General features: G+C 33.8%; 1 protein-coding gene and 1 long non-coding RNA gene across 3 annotated transcripts; one reads left to right on the top strand and one right to left on the bottom strand.

Annotated features, from left to right (window-relative positions):
- Window positions 1-114: 114 nt before the first annotated feature.
- On the bottom strand, window positions 115-3737 carry LOC146914358 (LRR receptor-like serine/threonine-protein kinase EFR). Of its 2 annotated transcripts, XM_085717207.1 has the most exons (3): window positions 976-3737; window positions 514-882; window positions 115-402 (listed from the first exon to the last, which is right to left on the bottom strand). In XM_085717207.1, the coding sequence occupies exons 1-3, from the start codon at window positions 3674-3676 to the stop codon at window positions 383-385; spliced, it is 3090 nt and encodes a 1029-aa protein (XP_085573333.1). In that variant the 5' UTR covers window positions 3677-3737; the 3' UTR covers window positions 115-382. The 2 variants fall into 2 exon arrangements, with proteins under 2 accessions (XP_085573333.1, XP_085573334.1); XM_085717208.1 differs by lacking the exon at window positions 115-402 and having other exon boundaries at window positions 452-882.
- A 19796-nt stretch (window positions 3738-23533) lies between these two features.
- LOC146914357 (uncharacterized) lies at window positions 23534-24848 on the top strand. Its single transcript, XR_015016709.1, has 3 exons — window positions 23534-23689; window positions 23850-23950; window positions 24432-24848. It is a non-coding gene; the product is annotated as an uncharacterized LOC146914357 (long non-coding RNA).
- The last annotated feature ends 387 nt before the right edge of the window (window positions 24849-25235 follow it).

Here is a 25235-nt window from a genome sequence, read left to right as displayed (position 1 = left end):
TGATTAACTTTAGAGTTTAAAATAAAGTTTGATTCTAACCTCCATGGAAGTAACTCCTTCATATCTAGTAATATAGTAAGAAGTAAAATCATTTCACATGAATTAAACACATAATTTTAATAAAGATTTGATTAAATCGACACCCATTGAATCAACTACAATGACAATTCTTATGAGAATGAAGATAAATATGGGAGAATTAACAATTCTCACTTCATTCAATTAGAAAGCAATACAAGCAACATTGTTTATTTATAGCAACTAGTATGTTTCTACTAGAATTCAGAGAATAACAAACTAATAAACTAAGCATTGCCACATGCGATTCCAGCTGACCACCCAAAGTACATTATGCTCCATAACTTCTCTTTCCACAATTGACTTAGAAATTTTGTTCAAAACCTGAAATTAAAATCAAGAAGGCCATTATATTACCATTATATAATTGTAGTTTGGCAATTAATGAGTTAGTTATGATTCAAATAAACATATAAGAATATCAGTTCATCTCACCAGCTAGAAAGACCTTCTGGATTGTGCTAAGCTCTCTAGTGACATCCACAATATTCATTCTTTCTTTTGGTGATTCCAATGAACAAAGAAGTCCAATCCTAAAAAGTGAAACTAAGCACTCCTGTACAGTTGGAATGAGAATCTCATGATTTCCATCTTCTATTGCTCCTTCTTCAGCTCTTGGTAAAAGATGTGGATCCAAAATCTTTATAAGATTGCCAGGAAATGAAATTGTAACAAAGTTATGCAGATTTTGACCATCTTCAAAAAGTTCATCAGTGGGTCTTCTTCCGGTAAGCATTTCCAGCATAAGGATTCCAAAGCTATACATGTCACCACAAGTGGATACTTCTGAACCCATCCCATACTCTAAAATATGTAACAAAAGGTATTATATATATCTACGCTGAAACATATGAAGATTCAAAAAAACATTGGAAGATTCAAGAATTTAAAACATACCCGGTGGAGCATAACCAACTGTTCCTTTTATTCCGATTGTGCTAGTATTCTTATGAGAGGTACCAGAAATGGTTGAGACAAGTCTTGCTATGCCAAAATCACTCACATGAGCAACCATGTCATCATCAAGAAGGACATTGCTTGGCTTTAGATCACAATGAAGGACTAATTGCTCACATTCTCGATGAAGATAATGTAATGCAGAAGCAACATCGATGATGATGTTTAATCTATGACCAAGGTCCAATGTTGTTGGAGGATTTGCATTCATAGTCTCAGGATGTAACCACTGTTCTAAGCTTCCATTTTTCATGTATTCAAAAACTAGAGCTTTAAATTCTTGACCTTTGAAATTTGTGCTAGAACAACATGTTAAAACCTTAACCAAATTTCGGTGTCGAATATTTTTGAGTGCATTACATTCAACAATAAAACTCTTGTGAGCTCCCTTTTTCTGGAGGTTCAAGACTTTTACTGCAACAACATTATCTTCTGAAACAATATTTCCTTTGTATACGGAACCAAAACTTCCTGATCCGATCATGTTTCTATCCGAGAATCCATCGGTTCCTACGTGTAATTCTTGGTATGAAACCTTAGCTAGTTGATCAATTGTTGGTGAATCAAAAGATCTCTTTTGATTTCTTTTCCTCATCATGTAGATAGTTATGATAAATGAAAGTATGAGAATAAAAGAAACCACACTAACAATCACTGCTATCAACCTGAACTTGTGTTGTTTTGCATGTTTCCTACCCTTGATAGGGCATGGTGGTAGATGCAGGTGGGAAATACCTCCACAAAGCTTTTTGTTTCCAATCACTTCTATTTGGGTTGCATTTCCAAATACACCATTTGTTGGAACCTCTCCTTCCAACATGTTAAAAGAAACATTCAAATAATCTAAAACAGAGATATTTTGCATACCATCAGGAATTGATCCAGACAATTGATTTCTTGAAAGGTCTAAATATCGAAGACCTTTTAGAGAAGCCAAAGAGGATGGTATTGTTCCGTTGAAGATGTTCCTTTGCAAATGAATATATTCCAAGCTTGTACATTCACCAATTTCTCTCGGGATATCACCAGATAGATGATTCTCAGAGACATCTAATGCTTCAATATTCTTTAACATACCCACTTCTCTTGGTAAGGTACCGCTCAAAGAGTTATGTGACAAGTTCAATAAGATTGATAAAGAAAAAAGATTTAAAACCTCTACAGGTATGGTTCCTCTAAGCTTATTATGAGAAAGATCTAGATATTGTAAATTTTGACAGTTTCCTAAGCTTGGAGGAATAATTCCCTGAAACATATTATGATCTAATTCTAAATCAAACAATTGACTGAGATTGCCTATGAAGGGTGGAATATCTCCTGACAACTTGTTTCCCTTCAAAGATAATAGCTGCATCTTTTGGAACTTCCCAAAAGTAGTTGGAATAATTCCCTCAAAGAAGTTATAATCCATGGTCAAGAGAATTAAGCCATCTAGACATCCTAATTCTGCAGGAATTTTTCCTGATATCCGATTACCCCCCAAAAGTAGTTGTTTAAGTTCAGTGGATAAATTGCCTATGGAATTTGGCAAATGACCTCCAAAATTATTATTAGATACCGAAAGCACATGTAGTTTACTGCAATTTGTCAAAGATTTTAAAAACTCTAAATCCGTAGTTGAAATGTTACCTAATTTGTTTCCTTGCAAATTTAGATCGTAAAGATCTTGTAAATTCCCTAGACTTGGAACTTGTCCAACTAAATTCATGTTGTTTCCTAAGTCTAATATTTGTAGGGCAGAAGCATTTGCAATCGAAATAGGGATTGGACCTGAGCATTGATTTACTCCAAATTCGAATATTTGAAGATTGGGGAGGGTGTGGAACATGTTGGGTGGAAAAGAGCCATGAAAGTTATTTTCTGATACTGCGAGACCAATTAGTGATGAGATATTATAAAGACAAGAAGGAATCTTACCGGACAAATTGTTCACACCCACGCCTAAAATTTTCAAGTGTTTGAGGAAACATATTTCTTGTGGAATATCTCCCTCAAATTTGTTACGAGAAGCTAAGAGTTTTGTTAAACATGAAAGATTTCCTATGAATGAAGGGATTCCTCCGGTTAAATTGTTCTTCGAAACAGACATTGCTTGAAGCTTTTTCAAAGAGCCGATTTCAATTGGTATTTTACCAATGAGATGGTTCCCACTCAAATACAATAATTTGAGATTGGAGCAATATGTCAGGTTTGTAGGAATCTCACCTACAAAAGAGTTATTGCTGAGAAAAATTTGTTGCAAATGCAGCAACTGACCCAACTCCTGTGGAATTTCTCCAAAGAAGTTGTTGTCTCCAATGTCGAGAGTTTTCAGAAAAGTGAGATTGCAAACATGGGGAGATAAAGATCCATGTAACTGATATCTTTCTAGGCTCAACTTTGTAACTCGTTGATGCATGGGGCTGCATGTGATTCCATGCCACTTGCAGAAATGGATGGAAGAATTCCAAGATTCAAGAGCTTTGTATGGGTCACTAGTTATTGATTCTTTGAATTTGAGCAATGCCAAATGATCAGTTTGGTGTCCTATTGCAGCCACTGCCCTAATTTTGTTTGGACCAAACCACATTAAATTTAAGGTAAGCAGAAAAAGGAGATGACGGTATAAAAGTGGAGGTGACAACAAAGAAAAAGACTTCATTTGGTTTAGAAGAAAATGGTTTATGCTATTTAGTTTTGTTTGAGTTTGATAGTTATTATGTGGGAATAGAGAAGGAACATGCATTTAAATACTGGTGTGGAAAGATCAAATTAAAGAAAATATCTTTCAAAGTGTAAGTCAAGTCAATTGAACGAACAGACGGAGAAGCACGGCACATGAGAGATAATTAATCACCTTTCGATAATTTTTTATGCAAAAGTCATTTATTAAATATTCATGTTCAAAGCAAATCTTTCAATCTAAATCAAGTAAACGCAGCACTAAGACGGGAAATCAAAAATCACACTGCACAAAAGCGGTAAGTCAAAACAAACAGAATCGTGCAAAGACTACGAAATCACAAAAACAAACTAAATACGCTGAAAAAATGTGAAAATTATTGTTTAACTATTTATGTTGCTGACAAAATTACACTACTTGTGATTGTAAAAACTTCTTCCCTCAATAGGCTTGCTAATTATGTCAGACTTCATATTGGATTAAGGTATCTCGTTTGTGACTTTCCCGGGGAAGGGAAGTGAATGCTTTGAGGAGGTGGAAAATATGATTGAAAATGGAGATATCTTTCAAAAAATTTAAAAGAGTATTTTTTTAGGTAATGATAAATTAATGCATATGATTACTGTATTTTTAATTTAAAAAATATTATAACAACATAGATTAAATTTAAAGATAAAAATAAATACTACAATTTCAATATGACAATCGTTTCTTTTGGGGTAGAAAACTGGAAGATAATGCCACCCGCCAAACTATGTGGACAACAACGGATAATGCTAAGACCTCTCACATAATTCCACTTAAGTTGGATAGGATCTCAATTGCTAGCAGATTTTTTCCTTGCAATGGATAACCTTGTAAATGAAATGGGAGAATTATAATTTTTTATAGCATTACTCTTAAGGAAATTTATCATTTATATATTATATTCTAATAACAATTAATTAAAGTTAGTGTTTGTTTAACATAAAAGTAAGAAGCAATTGGAATATTTTCTTCTAATAGCAATCAATTAAAGTTAGTGTTTGGCTTAGCGTCAGGGATGGGTTGAGTTAAGACCTCTCACATTATTACACACTTTAAAGAAAGTTATCACTTCAAACAATCCTGTACAATGCTAATAAGGCGCAAAAACAAAAAGAAAAAAAACAGAACAACAAGCTAAAAAAATGAGTTTAAGCAAGTTAAAGGACTCCGCCTGTAACACCCATACTAGACGTATCTAGAAAGTCTAGCACGTGCGATGAATTTAGTATTGGATACATTAAAATATACAACATAAAAACTTCGAATGAATTTATATACAACAAAACACGTTCGTACAATATCAATACATCATATCTTATCTTATTTAAAATAAATACATCCTTGAGATCCATATTCTTCATGCTTCAGGTACGAACGATCTCTTGCTGAAATATCCATCCGGCTACTACCTTGACGTCCAACCTGATATCTGAATCAAATAAGGATTGGGATGAGACATAATGTCTCAGTGAGTTCCTCTAAATCCTAGGCTATAGGTAACCTCAGGGGAAACCTACTGTCACCACGTGTCTACAATACAACCTGACGGTTGATTATACGTGTGTGGTCATGCTTCCTAGACGGTAGTGCATGCTAGACCCGTCATAGGCTTATCTCACTTGTTATAGGCTTCACTTCCTATATGTGTCATGGCGGTCGAGGGGAAAATCTAGGACCGCATTGCCAAGGATACGCTCTACGTATCGAGGCCTAAACATATAATAATCATGGCCCGATTCTAAACCAGACGATTAGGGGAACCTAAGATCGTCATCGGTATCATGTTCATTATCTATTCTATTCCATGCCTTGTACTTGCTTGTAGCACCTAATGCTCTTGTTCTTACATGATCTTGCATGGAATCATTCTACATGTCATAACATAATCATAATCATGAGAATCATAATCGTACATAAGTTCATTCATTATTATGTTAGCGTTGAACAAACAATCATTATCTTGGTTCATTTTACGGAGAGTCCCGGGTGGAGTAACCCCGAGTACAATCCCATCATGACCGATGTACGTACATCAGACTCCCTCGGTGTCGTGCGGGTCCCTTGCGGCTTGAATCGTTCCCCTTGTGTCGAGAACCTCTTGTATCCATACCTTCATGGATAACAAGAGACACGAACACCGACATGCGGTTATAATCTTAGTCTTGCGTTTTCGGTGACATGCGGGTCCCTTACTGCTTGAATCGTTCTCATGATGAGAACCCCTTGAATCCATACCTTCATGGATTACAAGAGACATGCCACCTACTTATTCATGTCATGGACTTGTCATTCATTTAGGTTAAACCTAATCATACATACATGTTTACCTCGGAACCTTGATCGATCCGATTAGTGGTAAAGTCTTACTTATTCATGCTTGCTATCTTACTCTTAATCATGTGCAAAAATAACACACTTCTCGTCTTATCATACTAGGAATTCTTGCTAACTAGCTAGTTCTCGACGACTATGTCGAGGCTCTAGTTTTCCCTTGCTTATGGATAACTTGCTACCCGATTCCTGACTAGTTCTCTCATATGCCATGCCTTACTAACATGCTTAATACTTGCTTCTTTATCATAGAAATCTTGCTTACAATGATCATCATTTAGGACCTTGGTTTGTGGGGTTTACTTCTATAAAAAGACTGCACAAAAGATCCGGAACGGAAAACACTGAATCTGCCAGAACGAGCAAGCAGTACCAGAAGGCACCACTTACTCGCCACTGCGAGTTCCCTTACTCGCCATTGCGAGTTACATGACTCGCCACTGCGAGTTGGTTGCGAGCAAACCTCCAGAACTGCCATTTTGCTCGCCATGGCGAGTAATAGCTCGCTGTGGCAAGTTATGACAGTCCAGAACTTGTAAAAATAGTATTTTAAGCCCAAAATCCTCAAACCAAGTGTCTCTAAGCATATTGGTACATATTTGATCATTGAATACTTGTAAAACAATCATTTGGCAAGTATAAACATTTTTAGTATGCATGGCAAGAAAAGGGGCAACTAACATATACTTGAAAACCCTAGAAAAATTCATGCTATTCATATTAATCTATCAAGGCATAATCATGATCCCAAAGGGTGGGAAAACTATCTATGGAACTCACCTAAACAAGTTCTTGAAGCTTCACAAAGTTGCAAGCCCAACCAAGCCAAAACCCTAGCTTTGTTCCATTTGCTTCCTTTGCTCAAACCAATCCATCTTGATGTTCTTTCTTGCAACCAAAGCACCATGATCCTTGTTGCTTATCAATCCTTAAGTTTTCTCTTTCAACTTACCACTCCATCATCAAACCCTAAATCCTTTGTTGAACCAAGAACCATAGCCTTAGCTCTTCAATTCAACCTCAAGCTATCTTCTTTGTTCATGGAGGAACCACATCTTGCACAAGATCAAGCTTCCTCTTCCAATATAACCAAAACCCTAACTTCTAAAGAGGAGATAGGAAAGAAATCAAGCAAGGTACAAGCTTTCCTTAGCTTAGAATAATCTTGGAGGAACATAACTTAGAAGCTTGCCATGGGAGGAGAAAGATTTGGAAGATTTGATGGAGAGGGAGAAGAGGGAGAGTGGCGTGAGAGAAGAGAGAAGGAAGAGAGAAATTTCTTCCCAACATTTGAAGAGAGATAAATGGATAAGGGAAATGAGATATTTTTGGGTAAAACCAAATAAATATCCTTCCCACGATAAATTACCATTTTGCCCCTGCCTTAAGCGTGTTTAATACCACACTGATACTTTATCCGTATTAAGCTGACATGTCATGAATTATTTTCCATTAAATTACTTTTCCATGATTTTAATTCCTCTGGCACGATCACAGGTAATATACCGATACTGACAGGCGGGATATTACACCGCCGCCATATTTGATAATCAAAATCAAAATTAGCATATTTTGATTTCAACCACCAAAATGACTGAAGCTTTACCCTTTCACCTAACACAAGCAAGTTGTCATGTTTTTTTTTTTTTTGAAAAAATCTATTATTTTGTTATTTCCATATTGTCCAAACAACTGACAGCAAAATAATGTGCATGGACTCAATTGTCTTCTTGGAAGAACCCCGCAAGCCACTAAACTGATGCAAGTGCTCGAAAAACTGACAATGAAAAACTGTTGAGAGACCAAGTCAACCGGCGATAAGCTTCCACAAAAAACCAAAGAAACTACACGTAATAAATAAGTGCTATCCTCATTCGAACCGCAGTTAGCAACACAACCTTGTTCAGATATTAGTAATACCCTTCTTTGGAAGATTTTATCTCTAGTAGGAATCCGATTAAGAAAGAGACGCCAAGCAAAAATCAACACTTTTAGAGGCACCGCTTTCAGCCACAAGAAATTGTTATTATTATGCTGTTAATATCTATCATGTTTCGTTTCTGTTAAAAAATAATAAGCAGAACTAATAACGTAACAGTTAGAAGTATGTAACTTCCAAATCCATTTATCAACACGGTCAACCTGAAAAGAGAAGATATAAATGCGAACAATACACTCCCCCAACAACTTCTCTTCCCACGCAAATAACCCCAGTGCCACTTCCAAGTCTCCCCATATTAACACCCCACCCTCTCGCAAACATGGCAGCCACCGTATCTAATTTGTTCTCCGCTAACTCAAAAAATCTCACAAACTTAAAGTTTTTTTAACTCGTAAAAATATTAATAATAATCTATATACTATATGTAGAAATTAATTCCATATGAATTTCCACTTTTGCCCCTAGGAGCGGAAATTTGGTAATTCAATAATTCATGGCTTTGGTTGAGTGTCACCTCACCAATGCCTTATGAATTTCTATTTTTACCTTCTCACCAATTTTTTTTAACTATTTTCTATTTTTTTTTATTTTTTATAACTTTTAACTATTTTTCAATTTTTTTATTTTTAACTATTTTACAATTTTTTCTCCCAAATTCAGTTGCTTCTACACCACCGTTGTGGGAGATTATGGTACCGTTTGACCCGTTTTTTTTCTTCAATTTCTCTACATTTTTAAGGAGAAGTTAGGCCAAACACAATATCAATTAAGTACTTACTAAAAAAAGTACTTTTTTTGAATGCATTAAATTGAATGGAATGAGCTTTGGCCCAAAGTTGTTGAATGCTACTTCAAAAAACTACTTCTCGACAACTTATTTCACAAGCACCTCTTTTCAACTCACGTTGGGAACCTTTTCTTTTATTCTTTAATATTATATTTCAATATGTTTTTTCTTCCATTTTATTTTATTTTATTTTTTTTAACTGTTCCATTTAATTTTTTTTTCAAGGAGGCACCATTTAATTTTATTATCTTTTTTCAAAGAAATTTTATTATCTTTTTTATCACTTATATAGTTAATTTCAATATCGTTTAAACATCACAACCTCACAAATATTTTTATTCATGCTGTCATTTAATGATACCAAATATTTTTATTTCCTTTCTTCAACCTCGCGAATATAGACACACACACATTAGCATTCAGAGTAATAATTTATGTACGTCTGTCTGTTTTTTTGTTACGCTAATGCATATAATTATTTTTAGCATTGCTTGGTTGAGTGCCACCTCACCAATTTTTTATAATATTTTCCAACTTTTTATTTTTAACTATTTTCCAATTTTTCTCCCAGATTCAGTTGATTCTACACTGCCGTTGTGGGAAATTAAGATACCGTTTGACCCGGTTTTTTTTTTGTCAACTTCTCTACATTTTTAAAGAGAGGTTAGGCCAAACATTGTTGGAAAAAAATGTGTTTAACATTACCACCTTTAAGTTTTGATAATAACAAGGTATTAAAATGTCAATAGGAATTGCTAATATTTGTTCAAGTGTGCAGGACCATAGACAAAAATTTATAAGTCAAGTATTGGTTCTGAAAGAACAAAAGAGAGCAAAGGAATCCACAAAGGAAGCTTATGTTGCAAGACAGAGTGTGAAGACTGCCAGAGTCTGAAGACCATCAGAAGCTGACTGCTAGATGCTACCTTCATCAGAGAGTCTGAAGATCCTCTGAAGCTGAAGTTCATCAGAGTTTGAAGACTGGAAGCTGCAGTTAGTTAAAGTTTGTTATTCTAAGACACGTCATTGCAGAAGGAATGGAAACCTGGAGCAACAACTATTGCAGAGGAATTGGAAGGCATTGGATGCTTATCCACTTAGGAGTGCATAAAAAGGACATAGTACAATTGTACAACCACTACTGCACTCTTCATGTCTGCAGTAGTACAAGATAACAACTGTGTCTACGCTGGTTATTCTCTATTCAAGGAATGAATTTAAAATTGTTCCCTCCTAGGACAATAACCAAATCAAGCAACGGATCATTAGTGATGATCAAGCTTCAAGAACGACTCTTTTGATGTGCTGGCAATCAACAATGTCTCTTTCACACCTCTATATAAAGGAGTGAAGAGTTGAAGATTGTAAGAGACTCAAGAACAATTTACAAGTGCCAAAACTCTACTGAATTGTTTTCACATCAAAGTTCACTTAGACTTTCTTAACAACTTTCATATATTAGGAATTCTAAAGTCTTAAGAGTCTGTATCTGATTTGTATTTGTGAACACCACTGATTGTATATCAAGTGTTCAAACCTCAAACAATTTTCTATGTAATTCTGTTTGATTAGAATTCTCTTGGTTTTGTGCTTGAGCATATGAAGTCTCTTGCTTGTGTGCTTGAGCATAGGAAACCTCTTGCTTTTGCGCTTGAATAGTTTGAAGTCTCTTGCTTTTGTACTTGAGCAATTGAAATTAGATATTGATTTTAGTGAACTCTCCTTGGAAGTGCAATGGGGACAAGACTACTGCTGGATTGTGGAGGAAACCTGTATAATTGCTCTGTGTTTTTCTCTTCTCTCTATCTCTACACTTTATCCGATGCATAAGACTCTAAACTCTATCTAACTCTGAACATTGGGCTTAGTTTATAAATAAGAAAAAACTAACACAATTCAGAAAAAACATGTCAACTTTTGAAGGTTCAAGTTTTGGTCATAATGTTGTAGCATATGATTATGGTACTTCTGATGATAAGTCATCTGGTTCCAACAAGCCTCTTATGTTTAATGGAGATTCTGAGACATTCTCTTGGTGGAAAACTAAAATGTATAGTCACATTATGAGTCTAGATGAAGAACTTTGGGATGTGCTTCAAGATGGTGTTGGTGACTTGGTGTTAGATGAATAAGAAGTTGTTGTTGATAGATAGAAACACATTGCTACTTAGAAGAAGTTGTACAAGAAACATCACGAGATCAGAGGCATTCTTGTTGCTGCTTTGCCCCACAAGGAGTAATTAAAGATGAGTAGTTGATGTAGTAAATCCGCAAGTGCAGGGTTTACCGATGTAGTAATAAAAGAGTATCGTTCCGACAAGGAGTTGTCGAATTCAATTAACTATTATGAATGATTATAAGAGAGTTAGATTATAAAGTTGGGATTTTTAAAGGTTTAGAAAATAATAATAATAATAATAATAATAATAATAATAATAATAATAATAATAATAATAATAATAATAATAATAATAATAATAATAATAATAAAAGGCGTCTTGAGATTATTGGTTCATCATGGTGACAAATCTTTCACAAACCAAACCCTAAACCTAGAACTTTATGTTGGAACTATTTTCTAAAGACAAGTTTCTCTTTAGCCTATCACATCTCCTTTCGGTTTCAATGAGTGTGTTCCTCTAGCAACCACGTCTATTCTCATGGTTGATTGCTATTGGAATCCTTGAAGAACGAAACTTTATTGTCTCAAGGTTTGCTATATTATTCTCATGTTTCGCAATCCTTGTCTAATTTCACTTGTTCCAATATCAAAACTTCTTCTTTCGATGCTTCGCTTTGATATTTATGATGATGAATTAACAAGTACTAACCCTCCACTGTCACATTATGAGTTTGATACTTGTTAATTCATTATAATAAGGGGGAAATTAGATTAGAAAATAGATTTACATAAAATTAGGGTTCGAGGCTTGGTTTGATTAGGATTAGGTCATTAGACTCATCCAACAATCCCAAGACAAGAAGAGTCTACTCACTCATGTTCATTGTAGACATAGAAGAGAAGAAGAAGAAAAACATAAAATAAAATAAAATAAAGAACTTTTATTAAAAGAAACAATTGTCACTTATTATTTCCAAGAACAAAAGATGATTATACATATTTGATGGCTGCTCTATTTATAGCCTAACAATGACTCAAGCCTTAAGAAATAAATCACTAAAGTGTTGTACAAGAAACCATGGGTTTTAGGTCATAAATAACTAAAATAGGCAGCTTGTCGAAGAAGCAAAAGCAGCAAAAGGCAATATGGGGGCACCATGCTTTTATTCTTGGTGAAGGATCTTCAAACTTTTAGCACAAGATATTTTTGTATAAGATCTTCATATTTTTGACCTGAATAAACTCCAAATCTCCTTTATTTTGCTCCAAGACTCAATCTTTAGAATATTTGTTCCTGAAATTAAATAACTTACAATTGAATTAAAATAGTTCTAAAAAGGAAATAAAAACGAATAAAATCTAAATAAAACTGACTCAAATAATATATTAAAATCAGTAATTATTGACTCATCAATAGTTTATCTTTAAGTACACCTAAAGAGGAAAAACAATGTGTATAAAATTAATTTCTCAGAACTGGATGATCAGAAGGTAGTTTATCTTCTATTAGTGAATGATAAGAAATGGTTGTGGCACAGAAGGTTGGGACTTGCTAACTAGAGATTAATCTCTAAGCTTAGTAAGTTACAACTGGTCAGAGGCTTACCTGACTTTGATTAACATTCAGATGCACTTTGTGGTGCGTGCCTGAAGGGAAAAATTGTTAAATCATCTTTCAAATCTAAACACATTTTTTCAACCTCCAAACCCTTAGAACTACTTCATATTGATTTATTTGGACCAGTTAGCACTGCATATATTTATGGAAGTAAATATGGATTTGTCATTGTTGATGATTACAGTAGATGGAATTGGGTTAAATTCCTTAGAACTAAAGATGATGCATAAGATGTGTTTAGTAACTTCTACACTCAAATACAGTCTGAAAAAGAATTGAAAATCTCAAAAGTTAGAAGTGATCATGCTGGAGAGTTTGAAAATGAGCCATTTGAAACCTTTTGTGAAAAATATGGAATTGTCCATGAATTCTCTTATCCTAGAACTCCACAACAAAATGGGGTTGTAGAGAGAAAGAATAGATCTTTACAAGAAATGGCTAGAACCATGATTCATGAAAATAATTTGGCCAAACATTTTTGGGCAGAAGCAGTAAACACAACATGTTATGTTCAAAATAGAATCTACATTAGACCTATATTGGACAAAACAACATAAGAACAATTTAATGGAAGAAAACCTAATATCACTTACTTTCATCAATTTGGATGTACATGTTACATTCTAAATAACAAAGTTTATCTAAAGAAATTTGATGTCAAGGCTAAAAGAGGAATCTTTCTAGGTTACTCTGAAAGATCCAAGGCATACAAAGTGCATAATTCAGAAACGCAATGTGTTGAAGAATCAATGCACATCAAATTTGATGACAAGGAGCCTGGATATGAAATTTCGGAGCTAGTTGAAAGTTTTCCAGATATACAGTTATCAGAACTTGACCAGATTCCAGAATCTGATGAAAGTCCAGAAGCTGAACCTAATCCAGACACTCATAAATAGGAAGCTTCTGATGAAGCTCAAGATGGTTCTCAGCAAGCTACTCAATCCAAGAATACTTACAAGTACAAGTCTTCACATCCAGAGGATCTAATTATTGGAATTAAAGAGGTTCCCAGAAGAACAAGATCATATTTCAGACAAGAAGATTCCATGTTGGGTTTTTTATCAGTAATAGAACCTGCTACCATAGATGAAGCACTTTCAGATGATGGTTGTATAGTAGCTACGCAAGAAGAACTCAATCAATTTCAATGAAATGATGTGTGGGATCTGTTAGCTAAGCCTGAGCATAAGAACATTATTGGAACAAAATGGGTGTTCAGAAACAATCTAAATGAACAGGTTGAAGTACTCAGAAACAAAGCTAGACTTGTTGCACAAGGTTATAGTTAACATGAAGGCATTGATTATACTGAAACATTTGCTCCAGTTACATGATTGGAAGCAATCAGGTTACTTCAATCTTATGCAGTTAATCATTGCATTATATATATGAAAAGGATGTTAAGAGTGCATTTCTCAATGGTGTTATCTCTGAAGAAGCGTATGTCAAACAACCTCCAGGTTTTGAGGATCTGAAGTATCCTGACCATGTTTATAAACTCAAGAAATCACTATATGATCTGAAACAAGCTCCTAGAGCTTGGTATGATAAACTAAGTAATTTCCTAATTGAAACTGATTTACAAGAGGTCATGTTGACACAACACTCTTGAGATGGACATTTGAGAAAGATATCTTAGTTGTGCAAATCTATGTTGATGATATAATATTTGGTTCTACTAATGCATCTCTCCGCAAAGAATTCTCTAAGTTAATGCAGGATGAGTTTGAAATGAGCATGATGGGTGAATTGAAGTTCTTTCTTGGAATTTAAATCAATCAATGCAAAGATGGAGTCTATGTTCATCAATCAAAATATACTAATGAGCTTCTGAAGAAGTTCAAGCTTGAAGATTGTAAAGAGATCTGCAGGGAAAATTGACCATTTTTTCTACAAAACTGGAAATGGCACATCAAGCATATATAGGTGGAGCACCTTGATGGGGCATGGATGGGCATAGCTGGGGATTGTCTGTGGTATTTTTATGATTTTATTTGACATGTCTTATGAATTTTTTACTTTGTTTTTTGCTTGTTTTTAAGCAAAGTTCAAAATTGTTGAAATAAGAGATATTATGATTGTTGCTTATGAGGTTTGCATATTTTGGAATTTATAATCCCAAAATCTCTAAAAAAAAAGTGTTCGGAGAATATAATCTGAACCAAAGATATTTTCGTTTAAAAATATAGGGTGCATGAGAAACTCATGTAGCAAGAAAAGTAATAGTGATACATAATTATACTCAGATACAACCAATCTTACTCCTACACTGGACCAAAATGGATGCAGGCCCAATTTTAGCCAAAACCCAAAGAAATATAAGTTTAAGTTAACGGGGAAGAGAAAGGAAACCTAATGCATTTGCGCCACTGCTTTGTCAAGAAAATTCATCATCCTTAACCTTCAGTTGATTTGTTTCCTTTTCCAAAAAATTCATCATCCATAACCTTCAAATAACGAACAGAATAACAATAGCAATGTCAAGAACAATTGTTCACTTTTAGATCTCTTTTTCTTTTCCTCTTCCCTTAACCTTCATCGCCCGTAACCTTCAAATATCGAACAAAATCACAACAACAATCAATTTGTTTCATTTTCAAAAATCTCTTTCTCTCTGACCAGAAATTTCGTCACCCTAACCTTTGTTGGAACAAAATGTGTTTAACAATAAACCTTTAGAGTTTTGATGATAAAAAGGTATTAAAAATTGAAAATTGGAATTACTAATATTTGTTCAAGTGTACAGGACCATAGACAAAAATTTTATATCATACAAAGGTTCTGAATGAGCAAATAAAGAGCAAAGGAATCAACAAGATTGAAGCTTAGAAGCTCCTGAAGGCAAAGTGCTCCTGAAGACTAGAAGCTCCTGAAGACTAGAGGTCCTAAAGTGCCACATCATCAGAAGCTGCCTTATCAGAAGCTATTTTCGCCAGAAGCTGAAGATCAACTGAATTTGCAGAATTCAAGGATTCAAGAGTTGTTTCATGGATTGAAACTCCTCTAAAGATGGCAGAAGACTAGTGGAACTTTGCAACGGTCATTTCAAAAGTATTTGAAGGCATTTGCTTGCAAAAGGAACAAGAGCGTTGACATTGTACTATGTCCCAACTGTCCAACCACCTTCTCCACTACTCTGTTTTGTGTCTCTGCTACAAGACAAGATAACAGCTCTGAATATACAACCAAGCCTGCAGAAATGTTCCCTCTCAACTGGAATGGATTTGAAATTGATCCTTCATAGGACAATAACTAACTCAGGCAAGGAATCATTGGTGAAAGATCAAGCTTCAACAACGACTCTTTTTGGATGTGATGGCACTTAGAACGTTCATTTCCCACCTCTATAAATAGGAGTGAATACTTGAAGAATATACACAAGACTCAACAATAGTTTGAAAGCGCCAAAACTCTGTCAAATTGTTCAGCATCCAAAAGTTCACTAAGAATTTCTGTTCTTAAAGTCATATCTTAGAAATTCTAGAATCTTATAGAGTTGTATCTGATTTGTATTGTGAACACCACTGATTGTATATCAAGTGTTCAACCTCAAACAATTTTCTTTGTAATTTTGTTTGGTTAGAAGTTTCTTGCAGTTGTGCTTGAGCATAGAAGTCTCTTGATTGTGTTCTTGAGCATAGGAAGACTCTTGCAAAGTGTGCTTGAGCAAAGGAAGTCTCTTGCTGTGTGCTTGAGAAATTGTAATCAGATATTACATTTTTAGTGAACTCTCCTTGGAAGTGCAAGGGGGATAGGACTACTTCCGGTTTGTGGAAGGAACCTGTATAATTGCTTGTGTCTTTCTTCTTTCCTCTCTCTCTGTTTTTATTCCGCTACATACGCTCCTGATCACCCAATTCAGAAGCTGTTCTTCAAGCTTCTGAACTTAAGTGTTCTGAGTTTTAGAGAAAACGAAGAAACGTCCAACACAATTCAACCCCCCTTCTTGTGTTTTTCTCCCCTTCAACCTTTATCATCAATTCTCTTTATCCATATCATTCTACGTATGTTTTAACTAATCAATTCTCTTTATCCAACCAATTCAACTCGCTCGACACGTCCGATAAACCGATCTTCAAACCACATAAACCGAAGTCATTCAAAGAGAGGGCACTAAGCGGGTGGAGATGGGTGAGATCTTTTTACCCAATACTTGGAATATCTCCATTTAAGACTTTGTACCTCTTTATTGAGAAAAAAGTATTATGAGTATCTAACGAGATCAAGGTCCCAATGAAACATTTCAATCTTAAGTGGGACCCACATTTTTTTTAATATTGGAATATTAAAATATAATGATATTGAGTTATTGATAAATGATTAACGAGTCTCATTCAAGAAATTTGTGCGAGATGCTTGGTTGAAGGGATTGAGTGTTTATTAGATGCTACTATTAAAAATTGAAAATTAATGATGTTAACACGCGTGATTCATTTAAGTACCTAAAAATAGATGTCTCTATTGTGGAAGCTCTTAAACACCTTGATCAAAAGATCAATTAAAAATGTGGAATACTAACTAATGTCATAAGGACATTGTTTGAGAAACCCACAAAATGAAATTTTGTCTTAAAAATACAAGTTAAACACGTAAAAAAGACATAATTTCACAATTTTTTATATAAAAATTAATATTTTCAAGTGTTTAAACAATGCTCAACGATATTTGTTCACAATTTTAAAAAATTATTATTTTTCCACTCAATATTTTTTAGTAGTAATTCTGTCTTTAGAGAGCACTCACATTCACAAACTAGAAAAAGAGAACCCAAAGAAAGCTACTACCCACTAAAGTGCTCCTTTTTGAAATTGTACAAATTCTGTTCCAATTACCGCACCAAATAACTTGGATGGATATTAATATTAAAAAACTAATGTGCTTCTTTTTGAAATTGTACAAGGGATATTGCTTACTTTCAAAGAACGTGCTTTACTAAAAACAGGAATTTTATTTTATTTTTTCTGAAAAATTAATATTATTTTAATATAAAAAGAACACTTTTTGAATTTTTTATTTTTCGGAAATGATTTTAAAATTTAATTTGGAAGGGAATGTTTTCATTTTAAAACAATTATTGAGAATGGGGCTGGGAATAGATATTATATTTTTATACGAGAGTGTAAGAAAAATAAGATATATCTCCCGTAAAGAAATAAGCAAAATAATTGGGGTGAAATTATGATTTAGAATTAAGGGTATAAGTTGTAACCCAAAAAAAAATTAAGGGTATAAGTTGGAATACAAATAACAAAGAGTATAGTTGATAACAGGTAAGACAAAATTGCCCATGCTAAAACTCGCCCATAATGAAATCACATTGATATTAGCCTTCTTCTTTCAAAAAAATTATTTAGTTAGGATTACATCAGATATGCTTTATACATTTCATAAACATTTTCAATTACATTTAGACAGAATTTTTTGCATCTTCGACAAATCCATCAAATCTTGCGAAGTAAGAATCAAATGTAAGTCCTTGAGACATCCGATGAAATTAAGAACGATACAAAATAAAGAATCATATATATATAGGCCACACATGGCTACCTAGCATATTTTGAATCATAGTAATCGATCAATTTCACAAAATTAGGTAGCACTTTTAATTTATAAAAACTCAAAAGTATAAATTTTACTATAATTACTCGGTCTAATTCATCATCAATTTAAACATGCAAACAATAGTAACATAACAAAGTTGCTATGCTCTTTCTTAAAAAATATAATTTTTTTTAACTATGCTCTTTCTTCTACATATCCATTATCCACTTGGTTGGTAATTTATTTATACAGATCCCAGCAAAGTCATGGTTTTTTGGTCTATACCAGAGGGCTCATGACATATGAAAGAACTGCAATAGTATTAACTATTAAGTATAAGGAAAATGTTAATAAATATTTTTGGTGTACTCCTTAAAAAACTTAAATCTTAAGTTTTTGTGAAAATTTATGTATTCAATACTTTAAAAGTTAAAGTATTTGACATTTTTATGGAATAATATTTTAATTTGAAATTCTTAAAATGAATGATCACAAAATATGTTATAAAATGCTTTTACGTATTGTGATGTTTAAAAAAAAAAATTTACATCAAATGATTAACAAATTCTCAGTCTTAGAAAATGTCAACTAATTAACCTAGTCTATTTTTATATTTCAATCATTTCTTCTATCTAATCTTCATTTAATTGTTTTTTCTGGGATGGAGGGGGCAGCGAGGAAGTTAGTAAACTATCTTGGATTAAGTGCGATACAGTTTGCTCTAATACGGTAAATGGTGGCCTGGGGTTAGGAGGTTATGGGAAGCGTCGAAGCGTGTGTTTGTTTTGTAGTTATCGTCGTACACCACCGTAACTGTCATGGGAAACCTCATCAAAGCATCTTCTCTACTGAACCGGTTCAACACAACACGAGTATAGTAACTAAATCATCCTTGATTAGAACTCAAATCACTTTTCGATGATTAGAACTCATTCCTTCCGTTTTGAGAATGTCGCCACATATCCCTATTTTGAAGTACGAATCTTGCAAGATTGTGCTGCTCTCACTCTCTCTCCTTTGTTGAACGATAACAGGAACACAATTATTTCTCCTGCTCCTGGAGAAAGCGCTGCCATTGCTCTTTCCTCATCTCACAAACATTTCGCTCCACCTCTACAAAACATGTGATTCCACAACCACCAGACGTTGAACAGGAAGTGTCTCTCAGTATGATCGATTACAAAAGGACTTCCTCTTCCTAAAACACCTCTGAAGGAGACGGCGAAGAGGAAGATCATTGAAATGCTTGTAGTTGATCTAATTAAGGAGCATGGGCGGAGCCTGCGTCATGAGAGATCTATCCTAGGGTTTGACAACGACAAAATGGTAGACCTATCCTCTAGTGATCATAGCTGCAATGCCCGGCCATGATGTCTCCCAAACCTTAGTTGACAAAGGGACCTCATGTGACATTATGTATGAAGAATTGTTCATGAAACTTGGGCTGATGGATCAATAACCCATCCCTGGGGAGTCGTTGAGTTCTCGGTAACTTTCGATGAAGGGAACTCTGAACGAATAGTGAGCGTCCACTTCCATTTCCTCCCCGTGCAAGTTTGCATCCAACTACATTCTTGGTAGACCAACCTGGGCGTCTTTGGGTGTAGTACCATCGACTGTTCACCTCAAACATATCTTCTCGTTGAATGATAACATAAACATTTTTTTTAAGGAATGATAACCTAAATATTTTCAATGCTATATTGCAATAATGGTCTGGTCCTCTTTGTCAACTATAACATTGACATGATACTTAAATAAATAGAAACTTCAAAGGGACATTAAACCTTTTTTTACCGAAATATTACAACATTGAAATAGCTCAAAAGTAATGCATTCCATAACATGAACTCACATTCTGTGGCTAGAAATGAATATAACATTTTGGATGTGAAAATTTTTCGCAAAATAAATTCATTGATTTTCTTTTTCCTTTCAAACATGGGAATGGTATAAATATACTGAACCAACAAAAAATATACATAGTTGTAAAGATTAAAGGACAAACCAATTTATCAATATCATTCAAGCAACATCAGCTACAAATATGCTACCTGAATCACACCATCCACCCAAAACATCTTTGTTGGAGAAAGAAAATAGATTTCTGCCAGTGTTTTGGTTATTTATGTGCCTGGTAAAGCCACATATGTGATTGGTAGTGTTTTGACATTATTTAACACTAAAGAAAGAACCATGATCCTTGAGTAATTCCAAATTTCAATAGTATAGAATGGACAAATGAGAAACCCACTGTCTAGTATTTGGGGAGAATTGATTTGGATATCATGTTCCTAAATGCCTCAGATGATACCATTAATGAAGGATAATTTTGTAAACCAAGTCATAATTTCTCTTTTCATACAAAAATAACTGCATTTTGAATTCAAGTAGCATGTGCTACAGTAACATATATTTTGGGATGGAATGAGTAAAAGAAAGCAGGGAAAATAGCATTTCATTGATAGAGGATCAATTTAACAGATAAACAGTTTTTCAATTGAAATTAAAAAAAAAAAAAAAAAACTAATTGAATAGCACAAAAAATGAACTAAACTGAAGTAGAGAAAAAACTGACCGACAAAATCAGTAAATTAACCATAAATCTCAGGCAGTAATTGCAGCAATGACATCAAAGGAAATTGAAACATGATAAGAAATCTCCTCGAAGTTATGATTTTATAATGTGCTAACCAATGAATACATCTTTTGCTAAATATCATTACTTGAAAGTACCAGCAGATTGAAAACTAAACTGAAGGCACATGCCGATTAACAGATTCAAGACCAACTTGTCTATCCCCAGCACTCCACTAATCCACACATAAAATTTGTAATCCATTGTATGAAACTATGTTTGATCAATTCACAACAACTAGCAGCGCCAAAATTTTCATCCATGGGTTGCACTTCCCGAGAGCTAACACTAGAAACAATAGCATTTCCTTCCGGTTCTTGACATGGCATTATTTTTTCTCCAATTGGTTCGTCATATATGATATAAAGTGTAGTTTTCTTCACAACGAAACCGTTCCTAAAAACAACAATAAACTCCACTTTGTTCCCATGTTCGATGCTTGATACTGCTCTCTGCCCCGCTTCATCTTCAAAGAAAATTAATGCATCTCTCTTATAAAGCTGATCTGGTGGTTTTGGTGTAATTTTTCACCACAAGTTTGTAAGGCCATCAGATGTTATGTTATTTGAAGAGTAGACAATGCATATCATTATTGACTTCAACATTCGCCCTTCCACTTGAGGGACTTCGAAAGTAACAGAAGAACTTTCGCAATTGAAGGTTAACCAATCTCATTCTCATCAATATTCTGTAAAAGGAAAATAGGCGTAATGTTTTTTTGACAAGTTTATTAATAATGTCACTCAACATGACGATGAAGACAAAATCAGAGTTAAATTTAGAGAATCAGAAAACTGAAAAACAGAAAATTTCTGCACTGGACTAGTATACTTGCTGAACAAGTAAGCCGTACATATTGAATTCTAAAGTTTAACAAGGGTTCATATTTCCATTTGATATTTATGCCATGATAACAATAAATTGTACTGCTCACTAAATTAGATTGATTTAAATTAGAATTACAACCACAATTAGAATTAGAGACTATTCTTTTATTACTATTATTACAATTCGAGACTATTGATTTAAATTTCACCATAAATATGAAAAATGAAAATAACTCATGACATGCGAATAAACTAAAATCAAAATTAATACTTGAGTCTCTTTCCACACATCTTTGACATTGCTGTTTTCTAACTCGATGGAGACTAAATTCGCTTGATAAAAATTTGCAGGTATGCATGATAAAGGAAATCCATTCCAATAAAGCCATCTCAAATTTCATGAAAGATATTCAAAATCGCCATCAAGTTGAACACGAGAGAGTTGAAGCAATCTGAGTTTCTCCATCTTCTTAAATGCTTTAGTTGATAACATTTTGCACTATCTCTTGGCAACTCCAAAGACAATCCCTCAACAGCTTTGGTTCCCTGTGCAATAGATCCGAACCAGAAATTAAACCATGCACAACTTATAGATACAAGACAGTTAACAAAACTTGTGATGAAACCTATCTATAAGCATCCTTGAGAGAACAATCAAATTTTTTAAGTTCTTGTGATAATTAAAAAATCAAATGAATGTTAGTCCCAGACTCATTATGTTAACTCTAGTTATTTTAAATCCAAAATAAACAAAGGTATATGAAGTTCTTACAGTTTGTCCTACTATGAAGTTATTACAAACAATTTCTCTTCCCATATCCCACAACAAATTATGCATTCCAATCTTGTTTTTATAATCAATAGTTACTAGGCTTTGATCAACAAGGACTCTAATCCCCTCTTCTGCAAAAAATCCACAGCCATTTAGAATATGTATAACATCATTTCGATTCATCGCAGTAAAGAAACAAGCTATGTCGAAGAATATTGCTTTCTGGTAGTGGTAGTCATCGTCTAAACCATCATAGCTAATTTTTAACTTTTTATGTACTTTGTAATTGGGAATTCTTTTTAGTTTCTCAAATACACAATTCCATTCTGTCACCTCTCTCTCAAACAAATAGCGCCCAAGAACTTCTAGAGCTAGCTGTAATCCCCCGGAATACATAACGATGGTTTTGGAAATTTCAACAAATTCTTCTCTGGGACTCACTTGCTTGAATGCATCACAATTAAAGAGCTCAGTTGATTCACTTTCAACCATTTCTTTATTTGAGTATGCTTTATCAACTCTATTCCCTCTAATGTTTCTGCTAGTCATAAACCAACAATCAACCGAGTTAATTTCAACAAAGACGGAAGGAGGATTCAAGGATTGTCTTATCACTGTTATACTTCTGCTTCACAAGACCTAATCTTGTATTTGGCAAGTCAATTAAAACCTTACAAGTCACTTTATATATATTTTCTAAATTCTCAACTTCTAATAAATTCTGTCAATTACCGAGTTGAACGACAATCTCTATGGAAACGATAACTTACTACGTTCTTACATCATACAATTTGGTACACATGCTGAATTTTAATTTGTTACATGGTACGATTTGGTACAGGTGTTTACGAGTGTTCAGATTTAGTAAAAAAACAAGGATCGCATCCTAATTTTTGGGGTGTTCGGATTATGAAATCTGAAATGGTGAAAAATTCATTTTTCCACCCCAAAATAGGGAGAAACCTCATTTAAGATTATAGAATCCGAAAATCCCATAGCAATTTTCGTAAAAGAAATAGGGTGTAGGAGAAGGGCACATGGTGGAAAAAGAATTTATCAATAAGAAAAGGAGATGTGGTAAAAAAGGTGGGCACGAAAAAGCCCATATATCCACTATGTTTCTTGAACCCGTGAAGCCCATCAACGAAACTTAACCAATTTACACCAACAACTCCTCAAACGACCTCTTTATAAATGTATTCCTAGGTTAACTGTTACAATATGAGCAATCGGCGACGCTTACATTCATCATATTTGTGCGTCTCTATCTCTTTGTCCATGTTATGTTCTATTTGACTTTTTATATCTTTTTATCACTCATCTATATATCATACATGCTCACATGTATCTACTAATACAGTGGATGTGGTTATTATATGTGAAGGTGGGATACATCCTTTGTGATTTCATTTTAGTCAAATTAATTATGTGTGTGTATTCAATCTAAGGACTTTTATCTTATTTTGGCATATATTGATATATAGTTTTTGTTGGATTATTTTCTCTTGTTTAATCTTAGGTTTTTTTTCCTACTATATCTACAGGGAGGCAGCAAAACTAGATCCATGGACTATTGTTTAGTTTTTGCGATCTCCTTGACAAATCTCCGACGGCTACGATTTCTTTGATTAAATATCGGAATAAGGTAAACCTAAAAGAAACATGATTTTATTTTAATTTTTAATAATTATTAAATTAATATATAATCTCCTGAATTTTATTTCAATGAGTAGTATTTTATATAGTTAATAAGTATTAAATTAATATATAATCTACCTGAATCTATTTGAAGGTAATTTAGAAATTAGGATAAATTTAAAAGGAACAATCCTCTACTTGATTTATAAGTACTGCAATTTTTTTTTCATATTTTGATTGGATAGTGTGTATTTTCATTTTGTGTTTTAGATCTATTTTTTAAAATGAATTCAGTATTTTATGTTTAGATCGAACATACGGCTGTGTGAATATATGGTTATCTTGATTGCATATAGAATGTGTGAAGGTTCTTCAGTTATGCAATTATATTTAGATCCAGATCATTCAATTAAGATCATAATCATATTTATGTTTAATTCAAAAGTTTCTAATGATATGGTAAATTTATTATGAAAAATATTCAACAGATACTTGAAACCCCTCCCATGAGTTATAATCATGAGAAAGATGCGCTCATTACTCTAATTGAAGCTCGAAGATTTTCTATCACCAAAAGAGCAAATAATTGGACAATGGAAATGAGCAAACGGGATTATAATCAAGCTCGAGATGTTGTAAGATATCGCTACAAATTAACAAATATGAATTGCGATAAATTATTATATGTTGCACTTGTTGTATAATTGTTTGTGTTTTATGAGTACCTCGAACAAAAAAAACGACCCAGTTCAAAGACTAGAGTGATTTGATTCATACTTCATACTTAGTTTGATGTATAAATTGATTTACTATCTTTTCTTTGATGCCAAGTCGTAGTTTTTCTTCCGTTTGTAAGAAGTAACATAATGTTTATGGTATCCAGGCTGAAAGGGTTTTTACCTTCATTGCTGAAAATGTTGGCTGTCTCCAAAAACATGTGCATGTCGTGACCTAATATGAACAATTATGCAGTAAAACAAAATCGGTTTGAAATGCCAAAGAAACAATCGACAAGAACTGCACATGCTTGGAAGTTTCCAAGTGTTTGAGGAATTCCAAATTTCAATAGTTTAACTAAAGAATGTACGAATAAGAAAATCAGGCCTACTACAGACTTTCCTAAATGCTTAAGATGCTAGGTGAAGTTACATAATTGGTTTTATCTTTCCCATACCATTTAATGAAGGGTAACTTTGTTAACTAAGTTATAATTTCTTGTTCTCATACAAAATTAACTGCGTTTTGTAATTCGTGTGCCATGTGCTAAAGTAACATATATTTTCGGACCGAGG

Source organism: Medicago sativa, chromosome 6 (genome assembly GCF_051527215.1).
Source record: "Medicago sativa cultivar Bolivia chromosome 6, Bolivia_mono, whole genome shotgun sequence".
Lineage (NCBI taxonomy): Eukaryota > Viridiplantae > Streptophyta > Magnoliopsida > Fabales > Fabaceae > Medicago > Medicago sativa.
Note: the sequence above shows the minus strand (reverse complement) of the source record. Positions and strands in the feature narration are given on the sequence as shown.